Here is a 20697-nt window from a genome sequence, read left to right as displayed (position 1 = left end):
TAAGCAGATTAACAAGCATCCGAGGACATGGATTACATTACTTACTGTGGCATTTCTGATGCTTGTATCTGCTTAGATTCACATGCGCCCACCCTTCCTCCCCGCTCGGATGGAAGGAACATAGACATCTTACTACTCTTCTCTTTTCTGTACTCACGATAGTCATAAGGCTCCCTCACAGCAGAAAAAAAACATCGGAGGGATCTCGACGCGTGAGGGAATTTGGGTACACAAGTCACGTTCGGGATAGTGTTACAGGCATGCCCAATGAGGAAGTCTCCTTTCGATCCTCGAAAGACAAGATGCAATACTACCACTAGATGTCAGACTTTATGAACAGCATGTGAAAAAAGCAGATACAATCATCAGAAATGCTATTACGGTAAGTAATCGATGTCATATACTTATATTTCAGATCCATAAAGGTGGAGGTCTATAGTACCGTGGAATGCAGCATAATATATTGCACTATCCCTTGTCTTATCCAGCGTGAATGGATGTTTCCAACACAGTCAGTGACGTTTGGGCCGCGTTCAGAGGCCCAATTATAGTAGTCTTTTTGTTTTTCTTTTCGCCGCCAACAATTTAGTAATGTAACAAATTGGTGTTCCTTCACCAGGGTTAACACATTCCAGGATCAACAGAAGGCACACCTATCGAACTTGCCAAAAGTCCACAGAAGGGACAGGACCACAAGTATTTAACTCCTGTCAGTAATAACAGCTAGTGCTTAGCGACGTCGGCGAAGAATAGGTCCCATGCCTCTTCATGAATAAATGATTACAAATGAGCATTTTACCTTTTTGTTTGCTTGCACGCTATCAGTTGCAATTTATTTATGTTCTTCATTATGATTTTGTGGTACATTTGACCCCCTGTTTATTATAACCTGACATTTTTTGTGTTGTACATGGTTTAGTGTGCAACTATTGAGTAGATTATTCAAGCACAGGTAATCGAGGTTAACACTGTATGATTTTGTGTTTCATGTTTCAACACCACATGTTAATGTTTTTGATATATTATTTCCACCTGAATAAAAGAGGCCCAAAAGCAAAATGTGTAAAAAATGAGACCAGTACCAGGAAAATGACGTATTATATAGTCCTTACAGTATGAAGACCTGAAAACATGTTTAAATGGTGTGAGTGATGTATAAACCTACCAGTTTTAAACAAAGTTTTTTGTTGCACAGACTGCTAACAATATTTGGATATTAAATGTCATGTATGGTTAAGAGAAATGCACACAGAAGTGCATACACAATTGTCTATTAGGGCGTTTCTTGTTACATTAAATGATTTTTAGGCCTCCTTGAGGCCAACTTTCTCTGTACTGTGATCAGTGGTGGAGATTATCTTTATGCGTCTTTCGGGCCAACTCTTCTCAGTGCTGTATCCAAGCAGTTAGTTATTACTTTGCAGATCTTTTTGGTTCTTCTTCGTCTGGCTCATATTGATCTGTAGATCAATGACAGAAGAAGCCCTACCATAACAGTGTTTTCTGGGATTTCTGACAAGGACTTGGTCCCAAGGGAAAAGTGGTCAGGAAGTTCCTTGATGTAACGGGAGTCCTTATCCCCTCTCCCTGTGAGCTCCTGCTTTCCACAATCTCCTAGGCGGACTATTGGGTAGCAGCCTCAACTTCCTAGCCTCACAGGGAAGGGCTCCCCCTGGGGAGAAGTGACGTTATCCCATGAATCTTTACATGAGACAAAACAGAGATGGGCACCAGCAAGGCTATCACTGTGTAACGCTCACCTGATTCCCACGGAGGCGCTGGTCCTGGCTGAACTGTTATAGTCTCTTCAATTGAGAAGTGTAGAGCTCGGATGACTCTCTGGACTGGGCTTCCTCTTATTGACCTTCTGGCTTGCAGGGTAAGGTTTCTGCAGGCGGAAGAAAAAAAGGGTTAATGGCTGGACTTCCTCCTCACTAATCGCCAACTCTCCGAAAGTCCAATGTCCTGGTGAGCTCTCACCTTAGGCGTATAAATGTTGGGGTCTCCATCCTGCGACTTATGCAGGGGTGCGTGGGTTCCAGTTACGTCACTGGAGATCCTCAAAGTCTTTTGTGGCCTTAGAAGTGGCACAGGTGCTGAGATGCCAAAAGGGGATGCCGCCGTTACTGCACGAGCAGATGCCAGTAGGTATAAAGAGTTTATAGTCTTGAAGAGATGGGCACCTTTAATGAAGTCTTTGCATTGTCTTTTTCAGGTGCCTGGATGCTGAGGGCGTGGTCACTGAGAGCGCGACACGTGCGGTTGTACGTAGGTATGGGAATTTCAATGACACCTCAATAATGTCCCTGGTTTTCTGTTTTCAGGTCTCGAGATGTTGAGGGCGTTTTCCCAGTCGCGGATGCACGTGGGGAAACACGTAAGTGTTAGGCTTTCTTGCAGTCTTTAATGGCACTTAAATAATGTCTTTTCTTGTTTTCAGGTGCCGGGCTGCTGCGGTTAAAGAGATCGTAATACGCGCACAAAAGCAGGTAAGAAAAGTAAATGCGGCCACCTTCACCCGATTCCTACTTAACGATGTTCTTTGTCTTTACAGGTGCCGTTAGGCTGCTGAAGAGAAGGCCGCGAAGAATCAGTGAAAGCACAGATGGATCAGGTAAGCGAGCGCGGCTGCGAACGTGTTGCAACTTGCTAACCTTATGTTTCTTTTGCTTGCAGGTTCTGCCGGTGTCTGGATTCCTGGATGGTAAGTATAGTTCTCGTGTCTTTCTTCCACAGGTTGCTGAGCTGAAGCTGGAGATGTCACTGGAATGCTGGAGCTGACTCAGTGAGCGTCCTGCTGCAGATGCAGAATAACGCGAAGCACGTTTTCCCAATCGGGTGTGGTTTAAATAGTGTTGGAGTGATTGGGTGTCTTCTTCCTCAGCCTCGCCCAGAAAAGAGTTCCTGTGTTCCAGAGCTAAGGAGTGGCACCAGCCCCACCCAGGTAAGAAAGTAGTCCCAGTTCAGGGAATAGTTCCTCCCAGCAGAAGGCTGGGGACTTCATCCTGCCAGCATTTGCAAAGGTGAGTATGCAGCATGGTCTGCTACAGGTAGGTCCACCCAAGCACCTTTGCAAGAATTATGAGCCCGGCGGCCCTGGCGCCGCGACTGAGGTTCCTTAAGAGCCTGGCGCCAGGACATGGTCCAAAGAGCCCCAATAGGGGTTTGCTGGAGCCGGGGACGAGGGTCGTGAGCCTGCTTCCGGGGATGCTGGGCTTGACTTGGCTTCTCGGGAGCAGTGCTCATGACACACTGGTTTAGTATTCTGTTAAATATTGATATCATTTGATGGGTCTGTATGAAACTTGGACCAAAAAGTATACATGCCCCTCAGGATTTTTTTGGAATGTTTTGTGAGATGGGGTCCGTAAAAGATGCGTTTTCCCCTAACTCCCATAGGGAATTTTTGCTCATCTGCAGGCAAAAATGATGGATTTGCAACCTACTTTCTCAAGGAGCTGACATATGGGCCATCTTGAGGGCTTTATTTACATTTGGTGAAATACTTATTTTGGCAGCTACATTTGCAGAGCCACAATTTTGTATTGAAAGGCATGCATTGGTTTGCTAATATGAAAATAATTTCTTTTAATTAGCTGTCTGAAATCTGTGGGTATCTTCCTGATCCGGTTTTTAGAAAGGTGGGTTTGGGTAAGAACATTTGAAGTACCAGCAATCTTGCATCCACAGGACCGACATGGTTTCCACGGATGTGATACAAAATGTGTACAACTGTTTTGAAAGAGCATGTAAGATCCCGTGAGGCATGGTCCGGGGTCGTGGTGTGAGAGGATGCACCAGAAGATTGAGTTATGGTCTTTTTGTGAATAAAAGTACATTTTTGGCCTCAGGAACTGAACCGTAGTTTCTGGCTGGATTTGTTTTCTATCTGGTTTAATAGTTCTCAAAACAATAAGTTGTAAAGCTTAAAATATATTTTAGGAGGCTGTTCTTAAGCAACTGAAGTGAAGAACCTTCAGGTTAGCATTTGTCCAGGTTTGTTTTAAAGGGTGTATTTGCATTTTATCAGTAAATTCTTTTCACTGTTGATTTGGAGTTTTTTTGTTTTAGTTTTGCTCTATAGATTCCTTCTAGTAGGATTTCTAACTTTCGTCACCATATTTTAATTACAGGAGGATTTATTGACGTTGAGGAAAACTGTCAAGTCATTCCTAGCAGTCTGTCAGCAGTGTCTCTCTAATGTCAATACTCCTGTAAAGGAACAGGTACGAATATTATGGGTTAGTTTTCCTTTGTTTTTATATGTCCAATGCACGTATGACTTGCAACTCGCTGTTAACATGTTTGATTTGCTATGCCTCTGATTTCCAGTTTAATCTGACAAATTCCATCTCTTGTATCAGAAGTTACTGCACCAAATATATTCTATCTAAAATCTACCAGACTCTCTTGTTTTGACTTTGCATAATTCTGAATCGCCATCACTTTACACACTGCACTGTCTTTGCCTTTTGCACTTTTATTGACACGCCCTCAAATCACTTAATGCAATAGCCAGTACGGTAATGTTTGATAAATGACATTTTTGCCAAGTGCAAGCAGCTGCTTTCTAAACTGAAAGATGTAATCACAACGGCCATTGTGCCCAACTCATCTTAGTTTCTGTATTTCTTTCTCTTCGTGTAACAAATTTGGTTGAGTTTGCCCACCATCACAGGCTCAGCTTGCACATAGCTGTTTTCAGGTCTCCTTGGAGTCTTTCTGTGCCAGTTTCTTGGTCTGCCTGGTTTTTCACTCCTATTCATGGACTCCAATGAGTCATCCGCCATCTGCATCAAAAACACAGGACTGCATCCTCCAATTTGTTTTGCTGATTTTTCCCAAGCAGGTTGTATAGGATGTTTTCAAGTGGAGTAATGGATATAGGTTGGTATTTGGTTGTTCTTTCTAATTCGTGTGAATCTGCTTATAGAATCACATGCTGTGCATATAGTCAGACATCTAGGCGTAATCACGGATCATTGCATCCTTTTTTTCAAAGATCGAAAGGGACTTTGAAATGGGCGGGACTGCAACACTATTCCTAATGTTAATGTTAAAGGACATTTGTACCGTGCACTATCACCACTGGAGTGGTCCCCTGGTGCTCTTGCGGCTCTGAAGGAGGAAGGGGAGGGGGTTAATGGGAGGGAGCTGGAAAAGTGCAAGAGAGCAGTGATGTGCTGTTGGCGGCCCCAGCCCAGTTGGTCCTTTGGCTGGGCCTGGGGTGTTTGCGGCCGGTAGTCGTTGTGTACTGTTGTGCGAGTCTGTGTTTTTGTTTTGTTGTTGCCATGTAGTGAAGTTTGTGTGGTTTGTTGTGCTGTAGGTTTGTGGTTGTGTTTGGTTTGGAGTTTGAGAGATGTATGCAGAGGGGTAAATTGTTAGTGCAGTTGGTTAGTTGGCATCTCTATCCTGACTTGAGGCGGTGGGCTTCTGTAATCTCCCCAGATGGGTTTCGGGAGCACCCCTGTGCCTCTGTCCTGATCTGGGTCCGTCCGGCCTTCAAGGTCCCTTTCACATCTGGTCCCTCCTCCCCCAGCCTGCCTCGCAGCCCTACCTATCTTCTCTTCCCACTCATACAGCCAGTGCACCTGCCAATGTCCACAGCTCAGCTATTGTGGTGATTGCCAATATCCCGACAATTCCACAACTGTGTGGTACCTGGTGACAACTAAGGGGCGAGTGCGGTTGTTGGGTGGGATTAGGGTGGGGTTGTTGACTCTGTCTCCATGGGTGTCGCCTGTGTTGCACTCTACCCGGCATCACTTGTCCGGGTCACGTGGGAGCTTCCCTGTCTGTTCTGGGAGTTGTCCATGTCTAGTCTAGTCATCCCCTTTCCTTTCTGTTTCAGTTTTCAGTTTGTGGCGTTGAAGAGCCAGGTTTTTAGTAATTTCCTAAATTGTAGGTGATCTTTGGTGTTTCTTATTTCTTTTGGGATGTTCCAGGTTTTTGCAGCTAAGTGGTAGAAGGAGGTGCCTCCCAAGTTTTTTCTCGAAGTATGGTTTTGGTTCCAGGTGGAATTCGTTGCTTGACCTGAGGAGTCTTGTTGGCTTGTAGATGATTTTCTTTTGTTAGAATTCTGCTCCTTGTCTGCTCCTTGTCTGCTGATTGCCCTCTGTGTTATGCACATTGTTTTGAAGGTGATGCAATGTTTTACTGGGAGCCAGTGTAGTGTTTTTATAGCAGGAGTGATGGGTTCTCTTCTTGATAGTTTGTGGAGTAGTCTGGCTGCTGTATTTTGGATCCGTTGTAGTTTCTTCAGGAGGTATTCTGGTATTCCGAGGTAGAGGCTGTTTGCATAGTCGATTCTTGACATGATGAGGGCGACGATAGTGTTTTTGTGCATGAAGGAGAGGAAAGGTAGGATTCTTCTTGCTGTATGGTGGAGGAAAAAGAATTTCTCGACTGTTGCATTTATTTGTGGTTCTAAGGTTAGGGTGTTGTCCATCAGGACTACCAGATTTTTTATTACCCGGTGATGGTGCAGTTTTCATTTCCGTTGGCCACGGGATGGGGGTTTCGTTCTCTTGGTCTTTGGATATGATCATGATTTCTGCCTTTCCTGGGTTGATTAATGTGACATGTAGTGTACCCAAGATCTTTCAAGCGTCAAGCTCCCTGCCAGATTGTTTTTTTTTCTGCAATTCTTGTTGGTCGCTTTATGCAGAGCTTGTCTTGTATTACGAGAATTATTGCTGTTTCGTTCGTCTTTGATGCATACATAGACTGACTTCTTCCGCAACGGTTTGACAAACCTCTTTGACATCTGTTCCTGTTTTGCTGTCCTGTGAGCATTTGCTGCCTCCAACGGCTCGACAGCTGTTGTCAGCTTTGGCCTTATAGTAGGCAGAGTGCTGTTTTTCATAGACACTTCTCCAGAGTGCCTTTTCTTTAATTTCCCCCCTCCTCTTCCTTTTCTCGTCTTGCTGCTTTTCCACTCTACCAGAGAGAGAACTCCTTTTAAATATTGCCCTTCCTGTAACAAAGTTTCAGTGGAAGACACTCACAGGGAGTGTAACCGTTGTCTGCCTAGTGACCACAATGAGCAGCGTTTGCAGGGACTGTAAACTTTTCAGGCATAAAATGGTCAAAGACAGGTGCACAGATCCGTGGGCGACCTGCGCAATGCAGGCCGAGAGTCACACTCCCGCCGGCGCCTCAGATTCCTCAAGCAGCCAGGTCTCCGTTTTGGAGTCTGAAGATATTATTGTGGAGTCTGACTGCCTGTGTCCGTCCCCAGCAAAGCTAAGCATGACTCTGTTAGTGCGATGGGGAAATCGCACCCTCACAGGGGCCCACATTCTCTTTCAAAGGCCAAACACACAACCCCTCAGCCTCTTTCAACAGACTTGTCGAAAAAGCAGATCTCCCATTGGTTGCCCTTCGTTTTGGCGCAAAGCAAACTTTGGATAAGAGAAGGCACTCTGCACCCATTCCAGGTCGATCTTCTGAGTACTCACTAAACTTAGTAAAGGAGCAAAGTATCTTGAACCGATGAAACAGAACCGTGGAACTGCTGGTGACCCGCTGGAAGGTTTGGCACCCTGATCCAGCTGTTGTCCCGTCGGAGCCCCTGTTTCTCATCAATCATAGAAGGCTTGCAAGGGCGCTTCGACCTGTTTGAGTAGTAGGACCAACTGTTAGGCAGAATCCTGTGCAGTTCCCTTGGGGAACACTGCAAAAAGTTTAAGATTACAGGAGTAAGCAGTAAACCCAACTGGTAGCAGTCTGCACCACCCAGATTTACCCGGTAGCTGTGGCTGAGCAGTCAGACTTCTCTCAAGAAGAGTAGGACAGTATATAGAGTATACACAATAGGGCTAAAACCACAGTAGAGCAAACAAACACTGACCAGAGCTTTGTATAAAAAGTAAATAATTATTTATTTAAACCACACTTTAGGCAATATACTAGCACTTCAAATCAAAAGCAAGTTAAAAACGGAGTCAGGTAAAGTATACACACCTCCCTTAATAACTATTAGACAAGTCAGAATTAGAACACCACGATTTGTTAAACAGATGTGAGCGCATAACCTGATGGCGCTCCAATAGTTCAGTTAAAGGGAGAGAAAAAGGCAGAGCATAAAAATAAAACAGGTCCCAACACTTTTAGGAATTCTCAGCAAGGGAATAAATGCAGTATAGACTGTAGAGCCAAAGTTCGTAGGCCGGGCCCACTTAAAAGGGAGCAAAACGAAATGTGCCCAGGATCACACGGTTTAAAATTGCACTAAAAGTCTTTGCAGAATGTTCAAAAGAGGTTGGGGCGATTGAAGATGGTAAAGTTAGGTCTGGGGCCAACCCAGTTGGCAAGCCAAGGATTTAAGGGTCATCTTGGGCAAACCGAAGAAAGGGAGGCCAGGCAGGACACAGTACCTTAAACAGAGAGGAAGCTCCAGCGGTGCCAGTTGTTCCTGGCAGTGGTTGCAGTTCGTTGTTTCGACCAGGGTAAGAGAGGATCTTGTCTAGGAGAAAACGTGGAGTCGTTGCACTGCACAGGGATGAAACCAGCCGCAGAGTTAGTCAATAAAAGGAGCGGTCCTTTTATTCCCGGTCAAAGTGGTGAAGCTTGGCTATCCGGCCGCCGGGGTCCTTGGCACGGGCGATTCGACCAAGAGATGTCTTTGGAAGGCGAAAAGGGCCAACTGGATGGTCCCACCAGCTCAGAGGAAGAAGACTCGTCCAGCAGAAGATCTCTTGTCGTCAGGAAAGTGGTGAGGTAGTTGCAGCAGGGCTTCACCGGTGGCGTCGTCATTGCAGATGGCTCAGCTTCTTCCCTCTTCGGATTCTTGGGTCCTGTGGAGACTGAAGTTCCAGTCCCAAAGGCCCTGCTTTTATGCAGAAAAACCCCCATTCAACAGCCTAGCTGTCACTCAAACATGCTAAGTGGTGAGCTGGGCGGCTCATCACTGTCCCAATCAGAACAGAGTGCAACTTGAGTTGCTAAGGCAACGCAGTCCAGGGTGCCAATTCCCCTCCTCACACATCCTGTGGAACCCAGACAGAGTGGCACCATTTGGAGGGCTTCTGTGGAGAAGCCCGCCAAAAAGTGCAACAAAGGGCTCGACCTTAGTCAGAGTTACAGAGACGGACACGAACGCCATTTTAGAAAAGAGTTCTGGCAAAAAGACCCAACCGTTGATTTGATATTAAATAAATAAACCGGCGGTACCTTTTAACATTGCACCAAAAAGTGGTGCGTTTAAAATCAATGGGAAAATCCCATAGGAAATATTCCGGTGGAATATTTTGCGTGGTAACCATTGCCACCAGCCAGAAACTCGACAAGGGAGGACTGGACAGTGCCCCCTTGAAAACCGACCCAGGGGCAATATAATTAACCCATTCCACAATATGATGGTTTGTACTGGTTCTGTTCACAATTTAGGACTAGTAAAGTCAATGGTGACTTTACGTGCCCTGGGAGACAGTAGTCAGTACCAGGGTATGGAGTCTGTTTGGGGGTCACTATGACACCCCTGTGTTACTGCACTGAGGGTGCTGTGTAACACACATGAAAAACAGATGATACCCCTATGGAGTAAAAGACCCCATAGCCCATAAGCACACAAAACGTCAGACATACCTCAAATGATGCCTAAGAGTGGGGTGAAAAGAGTCTCACTCTTAGCAGGAGAAAAAAATAAACCCCAAAAATCCAGCAAAGCTGCTGGGGGACTCACTAGGTTTGGGAAATTAGCCTTATAAGAGAATTCTCCCTAACACAAACTACTGTCAGCACCTCCTGCTTAACCTGCAATCAAGCCTCTTCAGAAGTGTTCCAGCACTGCCCAGTGAACTGACCAGCTCGTACAGAATCTTTGCTTTGGAACTGCTGCCCGTCTCGAGTTTTGACTTCAGACTTTGGGAACTGTAAGCTCTTGGTAGAAGGCAAACTCCCGCCGACTTCAGTACACCTAGACTTCTTGGGTCTGGAATTAGGAGAGTCTGCCTGAGCCTATGCTGTACCCGTGTCGCCCCGCTGTGGTGACTATCTTTGTGGGTGCCTTGATACTGTGACCCAAGACAAGCTACAGTGGAACTGGCCCGATCCCTTCCCCAGAAGCTGAGAAAAGGCCACTGTCCCGCCACGGACAGAGGTCCCGGGACTTGAACCTGTGAGCGAACTGGACTTGACTGGCGAAATTTGTTCCAGAGTGCGTCGTGGGTCGGTGAGAACTTGAAACACTTCTCGATGGCCCCTGGCGCATCCATAGACTTTTACACACAAGTGTCCCCCAAGGGCCACTGACCTTTGTTAGGGTAGCCTGTGCTACCATCCTATTCCCGATTCCTAGAAATCGCTCTGCCCTCTTGTGGAGACCCTCCTCGAATAGAATTCCTGAGACAATACAGCCCCTTGAAGATACACGTTTTGTACTTTAACGCACAATCGTACTTTTGAGCACAATGCTCCGCACTTCGTAGGGATGGTCTGCCTATTTGTTTGGGTTTGGGTTGCTGAAGAATTGCCTTAAGTATATTTGCACTGTCTGACCCTTTTCTTACAGGTTGCGGATCCCTACTTATTTAAATATTGCTTTAGGACAACAGTTACTGTATATATGTTCGCTAGTATAAGGTTGTTAGAAGTGTTAATATTACTGTGGTTTCATCTTGTTTGACTTAAAAGCCTTTAGTATATGTATTTTTGATAAATACACCTGACTGAGTAATTTGTGGTGGCGTTTGTTGTGTGCTCATTGTGGACTTTCAATCACCCTTACACCTCCCAAAACCTAGTCTTGACCGCCGCCAATGCTACCTTGATTGGTCTGGCTCGTCCAGAAGGTTACCCTGTTCCAGGAAACAAAGCTGGCCCTTTGAACCTCTGCCCACCAGGTCAGAGTTCAGAAATAAATCTTAACGTCCAGGCTTTCTCTCCATTGTCCCAGGCACTATAAGTGCCCACAGGCCCTGCTCCATCTGACAGTGCTTTCCCTCTTTCAGAGGATTCCTTTCCCTGTCTGGACTAGAGAGATTTGAATACTGTCTGAACAAAGTGTCAGAATGTATACATTTTTTCAGGGAAGCTTGATGACCTCAAGTGGTCCTGTGCCCTTGATGAAGGACCTAGACATGCAAAGTCTCCTAGGCCTCACTCTCCGGAGGGTCGCTCCTCTAATATGCAACGGTTACCTGATCCTCCTGAAAACCTTTTTCAAGATGATCGGGACGATGACTTCTACTACGTCCCAGATCAGGATGATGGCTTCCAAGACACGATTTCTCACGACCCAGATGCTTGGACCCCTGCAGATGACCAGGGAAATTGGCCCACTATCCCTGCTCATGAAGCAGTGCCTGACCATATATTTTGGGATGCTCCTCCTGAATCTCAACCAATGGAGTCTTCCCCCATTGATAACACTTATCCTTAGGAAATCAGCAGACCGTTTTAAAATTCACCCAGGAGGCGGAACCTGATTCTGACTTTGAGGATATCCTCAAGGAAAAAGTTCCTGTCAGCCAAGCTATCTTGTTACTTCTATTGAAGTGCGTTTCCCCCTCCATGCTTATACTCCCTTACTCGGACGGTTAATCCACTGGTGGAGAAGATGTTTTGCTCTTCTTCTTCTGGTCCACTCTGTATCCGGGGACATTCCATCCCGGACTCTCTAGTCGTTAGCCTGGCTAGAAAACGTGCAGAGGTTCCCCTGTCTTGGTCTGAATCGCCCCTCCCCCGGTAGACTGCAAGAAACTTTACGCCCTTGGCAAACTCGTCACTTCTTCCTCTGCCTACAACAGATGTCACTAACAATACTACTCCCCTTGCTAGCTTTAGCATGTCCATGGGGACTGATGCACGAGGCTTTGCAGACAGTACAGGAAGCCTTCAAGGTCACAGCCACTTACAGTGGTCCACAAAGGACTTCAAGTTACACAATATATTGAAGAACAGGGACATCATTTAGGGGTCGCCAGAGGTGGTAACTGTGACCTCTGAGGTCTCCCTTGCGACCTAAAAAAGGATTTTTTACCATGTGGCTCTTTACTTCTGGGGCGGCTGGCTTTCTTTTCAAGCCCCTTAAAAAAGAACAGGAGTGCCACAAGTCTAACACTTTCAGCACTGACCCTAAACAAGAAAGAATAGGAGTACCAAATAATGTCTTTCTGGAATTCTATACCATAATTGCTAGACTCATTAAGGGTTTATTTCAGGCACACTTCAGGGGGTGAGTCGCTGATTTAGTCTGTTCTTAAACGCCTCAACTCAGCCTTTCATCTTTCTGAGGTTGATAAATGAGTACCAACACAGGTTGGGTGATATTGGGTGCATATTTTTTTCTATATAAAGCGCTTAAGCGTAAGTGCTATATAACAACATATCATTAGGTCGTGCACCTCTGCTTGCATTCGCAGTAATTTGGTTATATGGGCCTATACACACTGATAACGATACATATGGCGATACATTCTTGTATGAAATGTATACATCACATTATTGTGATATCGTAACCATATTTCGAGGGGATTGGGTCCTCCGACGTATTCCATATCTGACATGTAATCACCACAGCTGTGCTGCTTTGGAAACTTTTTTCGGCGCCTGCGTCGATGACGTCGGTGCGCCGTCGTCGAGGACCTCCTCCGACGTCATCCGATGTGATAAGTAGGACGCACAACGCCCGTAGCCTCTGTTCCGTTTTTTCCGCGAACGTGTTGCTTCGTGAATCTCGGTTAACGCCTCGACTCTTTGGAGTTCTGTTCTTCTCGGTTCTTCGAACCTGTTTGTTTTTGTGAAAATCCTTCGTGTGAAGATGTCTTCTACTTAGTCTTCGACCCCGCGTCCGGGCTTCAAGAAGTGCGGGGAGTGTGGGTCCAAGATGTCGGTGACGGACTCGCACAACGCCTGCCTCTGGTGCCTCGGGGAGGCCCACGACACGGATGACTGTATCGACTGCCAGTCGCTCACGTCCAAAGCCTTACGCGAACATAAGAAGTTGTTGTCGGTAGGTCGGGTGTCCAAGCCCCGGAAGTTAATGTCTGCGGGCCTTTCGACGGATGATTCGAGGGGTGACTCTCCGCGTCATCGTCGGAAGTCTCGTGGGTCTCCTTCTAGGAGTCGGTCTCGCCACTCCTCAGCCTCTTCGAGGCATTCTCGGAAGCGCCGACACCGGTCGTCTTCCAGGTCCTCTTCGGAGGACTCTGCCCGGCACGTCGCTTACCCCACCAGCCGTGCGACGCCAGAGGAATGGGCTTCATTCGGGAAGAAAATGCTGGCGATTCTTGAGTCGCGGGGTACTAAGCCGTCCGCGCCCCCGCGTGGGGTCGGTCGTGAGAGGTCGAGAGACACCGCTCGCAAGAGTGGTCGGCACGAGTCACGGGAGAGGTCCCGTTCGGACAAGGAGACTCGTTCTCGACGTACCCGTTCCAGGTCCCGGTCCTCAACGCGTTCGAGACCGTGTGCGCCTGTGAGGTCTTCGAGGAAGACATCGACGTCTGAGGCGTCGACAGGCTTTCTCGATGCTCCGGCTCCGAGGAAGTCGTCGAAGCCGTAGACGCTCAGGTCGTCGAAGGACACGCTCGAGGCTCCGGCTTCGAGGGCTGTGTCGACGCCGCCGATGCTGGCGGCGCTGCATCTGACGCCGACGCCGATTTCGTCGACGCTGATCCTCTCGGCGCCAATGCCTGTTCTCTCGACGCCAGCGCCAATTCGCTCGACGCCTTTCGTGTCGGAGGTACCCCGTGGCATAGGGGAACCCCCTAGGAAGGCTCTGGTTAAGAGCAAGCACTCTCGGGTGCCTTCTTTTCGCCACTTGGAATATATTTCAGAGGCGGATGAGGATTCTGATGGCCTGGTTCCTAGTCAGGTTCCAGATGAAATTGTCTCGGGCCATAGTCAGTTCGACGATTTGAGGCAGTCACTGCATGATGCCAGTGGACTGGACACCTCTCCGGAGGTGGAGTTTTATAGGCCTGAGCCTGGCTCTCATGCCGATTCCTCGTACCGGCGCCTTATGGCTAGGGTTTCTGAGTACTTGGGATGGTCTGCTCCCCCAGGGGAGTTTGTGCAGGATGATCTAACGGACATCCTTGATGTTGGTCCCCCAACTGACCCGGTACTGCCGTTCCATATGGCTTTACAGAGAAGGGTGGCGGCGGCTTGGACTGCTCCGGAGAGTCTCCCGGCGGTGGGCAGATCCTTGTCGCGAAAATAGCGTCCAGCCAGTAGCGACCCCTGCTACTTGACCAGGCACCCCACTCCGGAGAGTTTGGTGGTGCAGGCGGCCACGGCCACGGCAAAGCAGGCGTCGTACCCTACCATCCCTCCTGATAGGGACAACAAACGTTTTGATGGCTGGGCGAAGAAAGTGTTTTCTTCTGGTGGTATGGCGCTTCAGGCGGCCAACTCCATTTGTGCCTTGTCTCGTTTCACACACACTCTGTGGAACTGTGTTGCGTTAGCGGCTGAACATATTCCCGAAGGGGATGAACGGGATGGTTTCCTTGCTATGGTCCAGGATGGTAAGGATGCCATGTGCGAGTCCGTTCAGTCGGATTTGGACTTAGCTGAATGCGTCAGTAGGTCCATGGCGGCGAGCACCGTGATACGCAGGTTTGCGTGGTTGCGGAAGTCGGGGTTTGCTCCTGATGTGCAGTCCCGGCTCCTCAACATGCCCTTGGACGGTGAACACCTTTTTGGCAGCAAGGCTGACGAGAGCCTTGAGAGGTTGCAGACCTCAAAAGCTGCAGCAAAGTCGTTGGGCGCTGCAGTTCGCCAACCTCCGCCTTTTCGTCCTAGGGGACAGCAGTGGAGGGGTGGTTCCTTTCGCTATTACTCGTCCTTCAGTAAAGCGAGAGGAGCTGGCAGTCAAAGAGGCCAGCGCAGGGGTACCAGAGGTGGACGACAGGGTACCCGTGGTGCCAAGGCCGCTCGGGCAGTTGCCTCTTTGCCCTCAGGTAACGCTGCAGCCGCTCCCACTCAGTCATGAGACCATGTCCCATGGTTCGCCGGTTGGGGGAAATCTGGCGCAGCATCTTGTAGAGTGGCAAGCCATTACTTCAGATGTGTGGGTTCTGGAGATCATAACCCACGGCTACTGTCTTCCCTTTCGGCACAGGCCTCGTGACAATCCACCGGGGAACCTCTCTTTGCAGAGTCCGGATCCGCTCCTTGCGCAGGAAATTCAAGCCATGCAGGAGAAAGGCGCCATAGAACTGGTGCCTGTAGCGGAGAGGAACAAGGGATGGTATTCCCCTTATTTTTTTGATTTCGAAGAAAGACGGGGGATTGAGACCCATCATGGACTTGCGCGGTTTTAACAAACTCCTCAGGAAGGACAAGTTCAAGATGGTTACTCTCTCTCAAGTCCTCCAGGCCCTTCAGCTTCAGGACTGGTTGGTGTCACTCGACCTCAAGGATGCTTACTTCCATGTACCGATCCATCCCAAGCACAAGAAGTACCTGAGGTTCGCGGTTGGCGACTCGCACTTTCAGTTTCGGGTCCTGCCGTTCGGATTGACCTCCGCCCCGAGGGTTTTCACCAAGCTCATGGTGGTGGTGGCAGCGCATCTCAGGCAAGGGGGGATTCACGTCTACCCCTACCTGGACGATTGGTTGATCAGGAGGAGCTCTCCCGAGCAAGTCCTGGATCATCTGTCCGTCGCCTGCCACTCCCTTCACAGGCTGGGCTTCTCCCTCAATTTAAAGAAGTCCCATTTGACGGCAACACAGCGGCTCCAGTACATGGGAGCAGTACTCAACACTTCCCTGGGGCAGTGTTTTCTTCCCCAGGTGAGGGCTCTTCACATTCAGCAGATGGTGCACAAGTTTCAGCATGCCCAGACGCTCCCAGCGTTAGTTCTTGAGGTTGCTCGGCCTCCTGGCATCCTGCATTCTTCTGGTGCCAGAGGCTCGCCTGCGGATGAGATCTTTGCAGTGGGCACTCAAGACGCAATGGTCGCAGTCCTCCGGCAGGATGTCGGACCCGGTTCAGGTGCCGCCCTCGGTCGCCCGGGACCTTCTGTCTGGACTTGATGAAGGGGGCTCCATTTTGGCTTCCCTGGCCGGAGGTGACTATTGTGACGGATGCATCCCTCACGGGATGGGGAGCTCATGCCAACGGGCTGACAGTCAGCGGTCGTTTGTCTCCGTCGGAATCCAGACTCCATATCAATCTGTTGGAGCTGAGGGCCGTCAGGCTAGCCCTGAAGGCTTTTCTGCCGACTGTGCGAGGAAAGAGTGTACTGATCCTGACGGACAACACGGTGGCCATGCACTACCTCAACAAAAAGGGGGGGGCAGGGTCACTTCCTCTGTGCAGGGAGGCGATGCAGCTCGAGTTCTGGGCCATCCACCAGGAAGTTTCGATCTCGGCAGTTCATCTGGCCGGAGACGAAAACGTGACGGCGGACGCTCTGAGCAGGCAGAGCGCGATCTCTCACGAGTGGGAGTTGGCTCAGGAGATTCTCCTGGAGATCTTCGCCCTTTGGGGGACCCCTCAAGTGGATCTCTTCGCCTCCAGTGTCAACCGGAAGTGCGAAAGGTTTTGCTCGTGGGAATTTCCTCCAAAAGGAGCCTTAGGAGACGCGTTCGTGGTGGAGTGGTCATTCCTGCTGTTGTATGCGTTTCCTCCAGTCCCCGTCACCCCGCAAGTGCTGCAGAGGTTACGGAAGTTCGGTTCCCGGATGATCCTCATTGCTCCGGCGTGGGCTCGGAGGACGTGGTACCCGGACCTTCTCGACTTGTCCATCTGCCCTCCACGTCGTCTTCCCTACCGAGACGATCTGCTCTCACGGGAGGGGGGTGGTCAGGCTCTCCATCCAGAGGTCAGATCCCTCAACTTTCACGCTTGGCTTCTGAAAGGTTGAGGTATAAGGATTGGGACCTCCCTGAAGACGTGATGGAGGTGTTGCTTTCGGCCCGAAGGCCAGCAACAAAGTCTCTGTACCGTTGCTGTTGGCGTAAGTTCTGCGACTGGTGCAGAGTTCAGAATGTGGATCCTTTTGCATGTGACATCCCCATGGTTCTGTCCTTTTTGCTTTCTTTGGCCCACAGGGGCTTGCAAGTGGGTACCATTAAAGGTTACCTGGCGGCGCTGTCCATCTTTAAGCGCTCGTCTGAAGAGTGTTCTTACTTTAAAATCCCTTTAATTTCACAGTTTCTGAAAGGGCTCACTAATGTGTTCCCTCCGTCTCCTTTCCTGGTGCCCGGTTGGGATTTAAACCTTGTTAAGTTTCTTATGGGTGCTCCGTTTGAGTCTTTACATTCTTGCCCTTTGAGGCTGTTAACTCTGAAAACTGTGTTTTTAGTTGTGGTTACTTCCGCTCGCAGAGTGAGTGAGTTACAGGCACTTTCAGTTAAGCCACCTTTCACTGTATTTCACAAGGACAGGGTTGTCCTTAGAGTTTGGCCTTCTTTTCTTCCGAAGGTAGTGACGGAATTTCAAATCGCCCAGAAGGTTGTTCTTCCGGCATTCTATCCTCCGCATCCTGGTAAGGAAGAGGAGAGGCTCCATAGGCTTGATCCTAGGAGAGCTTTAAGCTTTTATGTTTCACGCATGTCCCGGGTCAGAGTGGATGATCAACTCTTTATTGGTTACGATGGAAAGCGTTTGGGGCAAGCTGTGACGAAACAGACTGTCTCGCTGGATTATTTTGGCCATCTCGGAGTGTTACCGCTTGGCGGGTAAGGACCTACTGGCTGGCTTGCGGGCCCATTCTACCAGGGGTATGGCTGCATCTACTGCCCTGCAGAGGTGGTTCCTATTCGCAACATCTGTGATGCAGCCACCTGGGCTTCAGTACATACATTTGTACGTCACTATTCCCTCGATTCCATCCGAGGACAGGATCTGGCCTTTGCCAAGGCGGTCCTTTGCTCTGCTATTTGATTGGCTATTCTAAATTTTGATTCTAAATTCTTTCCCTCCTCCTTGCTCTGGTACTGCTTTGGGAGTCTGTCATAGATATGGAATATGTCGGAGGACCCAATCCCCTCTAAGAACAAGTTACTTTCTTACCTGGTAACGTTCTTTCGAATGGATGGTCCGACGTATTCCATATCGCTCCCACCCTGCCTTCCCCGCTGCAGAATTTGTTTTGCGATTGCAGCTTACGTTCCGCAAGGCTTTGCGTCTGACTGGCAGTTGACTAATGTCACACGTTCTGGGGGAAAAAACTACAACTGAGGCTACGGGCGTCGTGCGTCCTACTTATCACATCGGATGACGTCGGACGAGGTCCTCGACGGCGCATCAACGTCATCGACGCAGGACGCAGACACCGAAAAAAGTTTCCGAAGCAGCACAGCTGTGGTGATTACATGTCATAGATATGGAATACGTCGTCGGACCATCCCATCGAAAGAACGTTACTAGGTAAGAAAGTAGCTTGTTCTTTTCATAGTATACAATGCTATGTGATGCCACTTCCTGTTTTGGCAACTGGTGAAAGGTTGTGTTCCATCGATTTCCCACGATATCACTTCGTTGTGGGGTCAAATGACATCACTTCCTGTGATGTCATTAGGGGGTCAAGGGTCGTGTGATGTCACTTCCGCTACCCTTGGCATTTTGGTGAAATGACGTCCCTGTTGAAGAACACACTTGACTCAGTGTTTCCAAAAGGCAGTCTTGAAACATCATGCATGGCTTAATTCCCGGTTTAAGCCTGAAACCCATGCCTTGCTCATTAAACATATCGAGGACTCTGCCCTCTTCGGCAAAGCGATGGATGACGCTCATGAGACTGCGAAGAAGGTGCACAAGACATTAAAGTCTCTTAATCAGATCTCGGCCAAGCCATATGTACAACGAGAGTTCTTCAATACCCGCCGGTCCTTTCGCGGGCAGTCTTTTCCCCGCTCAACTCAGGGTGCCTATGGGACTGGTAGATCTTCCCGGTATTCCGGCCAGGGAAAATCTTTCACCTTCTAGACCCCTCAAAAAAGGGAATTTTGGCGTGGCAAAGGTAGGGTAAGAAATGCAGCAGCCAGAATCTCCCCTGCCAGCAAATGACTCGATGATTCGGGTCCCCTCCCATGCTTCTCCAGTAGGACGATGATTAACATGCTTCAGCCACGCATGGGATGGAATAACCTCAGACCTGTGTGTGCTCAAGACTGTGAGCGGCGGCTATTCTATAGTTTCTCCATCCTCCCTGATACGACCTGCCAAAGAGCAGAAGACTATCTACAGAAAATCTTCACATCCACCTAGAAGTACAGACCCTGCTGCAAAAGGGAGTGATCGCGCTCGTCCCTGCTCTTCAGGTCAACCAGGGTATTCATTCAATGTACTTCCTTGTACCCAAAAAGGATCGAACCATGCTCCTGTGTTAGCCATGCGAACAAGTATGTAAAACCTCAAAATTTCAGGACGACAACTCTGCAGGAGGTTATTCGATTACTTCAGCAAGGGTATTACAGGGCCACCTTCGATATGAAAGATGCATTCTTTCATATTTTTTTTTATTTTTTTTAACCAATTTTATTTATTCAAAAATCATCAGATATTAATACTGTTCTGGCCCAGAAGTCAAGCAATTCAACCCCCATTATATGATAGGCCCATCTGTCACCTTTTGGTTTTGCAATAATTAAAACAAGCTTTCTGCATTAACTTAACTTTAGCTACAGTTATTCAACAACCTTTCCCCAACAACCCCCCCTCCCGGTTACCCATTGGCATGGACCATTCTTTCTGTTGAGGATTATAATCCTGTTAGATGGCTTCTGTGTTTGGCCAAGGCTTTCGTGCTCAGTTTATCAATGTTCAGTTTTGGAACGCCTTCAACACTGTTGGTCTAAAGAAGTATGCTTCTCTGTCTCTGACATAATCGAAGAAGGGATCCCAGATTGCCCGGAATTTCAGATATTTTCCCTCCCTCAGGGCCCCCACCTTCTCCATAGCCATCACGTTCCATGTTTTCACCCACCACCATGCTGTTATCGGTCCTTCTGGGTTTTTCCATGCTTGTGCCAAGGTCATCTTTGCTGCCATTAGCAAGTGAGTGATAAGTGTTGCATTGTTGCCAGAAGCTGCATATATATCTTCAACCGTTGTACCCAAGAGTATAACCTTTAGCACTATGGGCAGCTGTTACCCTGTGATTTCTTTTATGTGCCCCAGGACTTCCTTCTAATACATGGTCGCTTTAGGGCAGGACCACCACATGTGGAATAAATCTTCTTTGCTCCCGCAGTTTCTCCAGCACATGGACGGGTACCTGGAGTTCATCGTGTGCAATCTCTGGGCGGTCAAGTACCACCTGTAGCAGATCTAATGCGTGGTCTCTCTAATGGCAGTGCATCTGGAGGATCTTTGTTCTTTTCCAGATTTGCACCCACTCCTACCCAGTGATGGGGTCGCCAATGTCTTTTCCCCATTTGTCCATATATGCGAATGTGTCGCTCTCTGGTGCACTGTCCAGCAATGTATATAATTTGGAGACAGCTCCTTTCTCATCTCCTTCGTGTAGCGTTAGTTCCAGGCCTATCGGTGCTCTGGTGGCCGCTTTCTTGATTTCTTTGTGTTATCCAATGGCAAACTTGGATATAGGTGTACCTGTCTGCCTCCCCTACCCCAAATTTCTGTTTGCCTCATCAAACTGCAGTGGGTTTCCGTCCTGAAAGAAGTCCTTCAGATATAGTATATTTTGCCAGCACACAAAAAGTACCTAATGTTCAAGAAAGGACACTATCAGTTCAAGGTACTCCCCTTTGCCATTGCCTCAGCCCAAGTTGTGTTTA

General features: G+C 48.4%; 1 protein-coding gene across 5 annotated transcripts in view; it reads left to right on the top strand.

Annotated features, from left to right (window-relative positions):
• STAG1 (STAG1 cohesin complex component) overlaps window positions 1-20697 on the top strand; it is a 2120576-nt gene that overhangs the window by 1669577 nt on the left and 430302 nt on the right. For all 5 annotated transcript variants that reach the window (XM_069618021.1, XM_069618024.1, XM_069618022.1 and 2 more), the window contains one exon: window positions 4134-4226. In XM_069618021.1, coding sequence (XP_069474122.1) covers window positions 4134-4226 — 93 coding nt within the window. The remainder of the gene's footprint in view (window positions 1-4133; window positions 4227-20697) is intronic.

The sequence above is a fragment of the Ambystoma mexicanum genome, chromosome 10, assembly GCF_040938575.1.
Source record: "Ambystoma mexicanum isolate Mex_15411 chromosome 10, UKY_AmexF1_1, whole genome shotgun sequence".
NCBI classification, from domain to species: Eukaryota; Metazoa; Chordata; class Amphibia; order Caudata; family Ambystomatidae; genus Ambystoma; species Ambystoma mexicanum.
The sequence above is the reverse complement of the archived record's forward strand: the minus strand, read 5'-3'. Positions and strand labels throughout refer to the sequence as shown.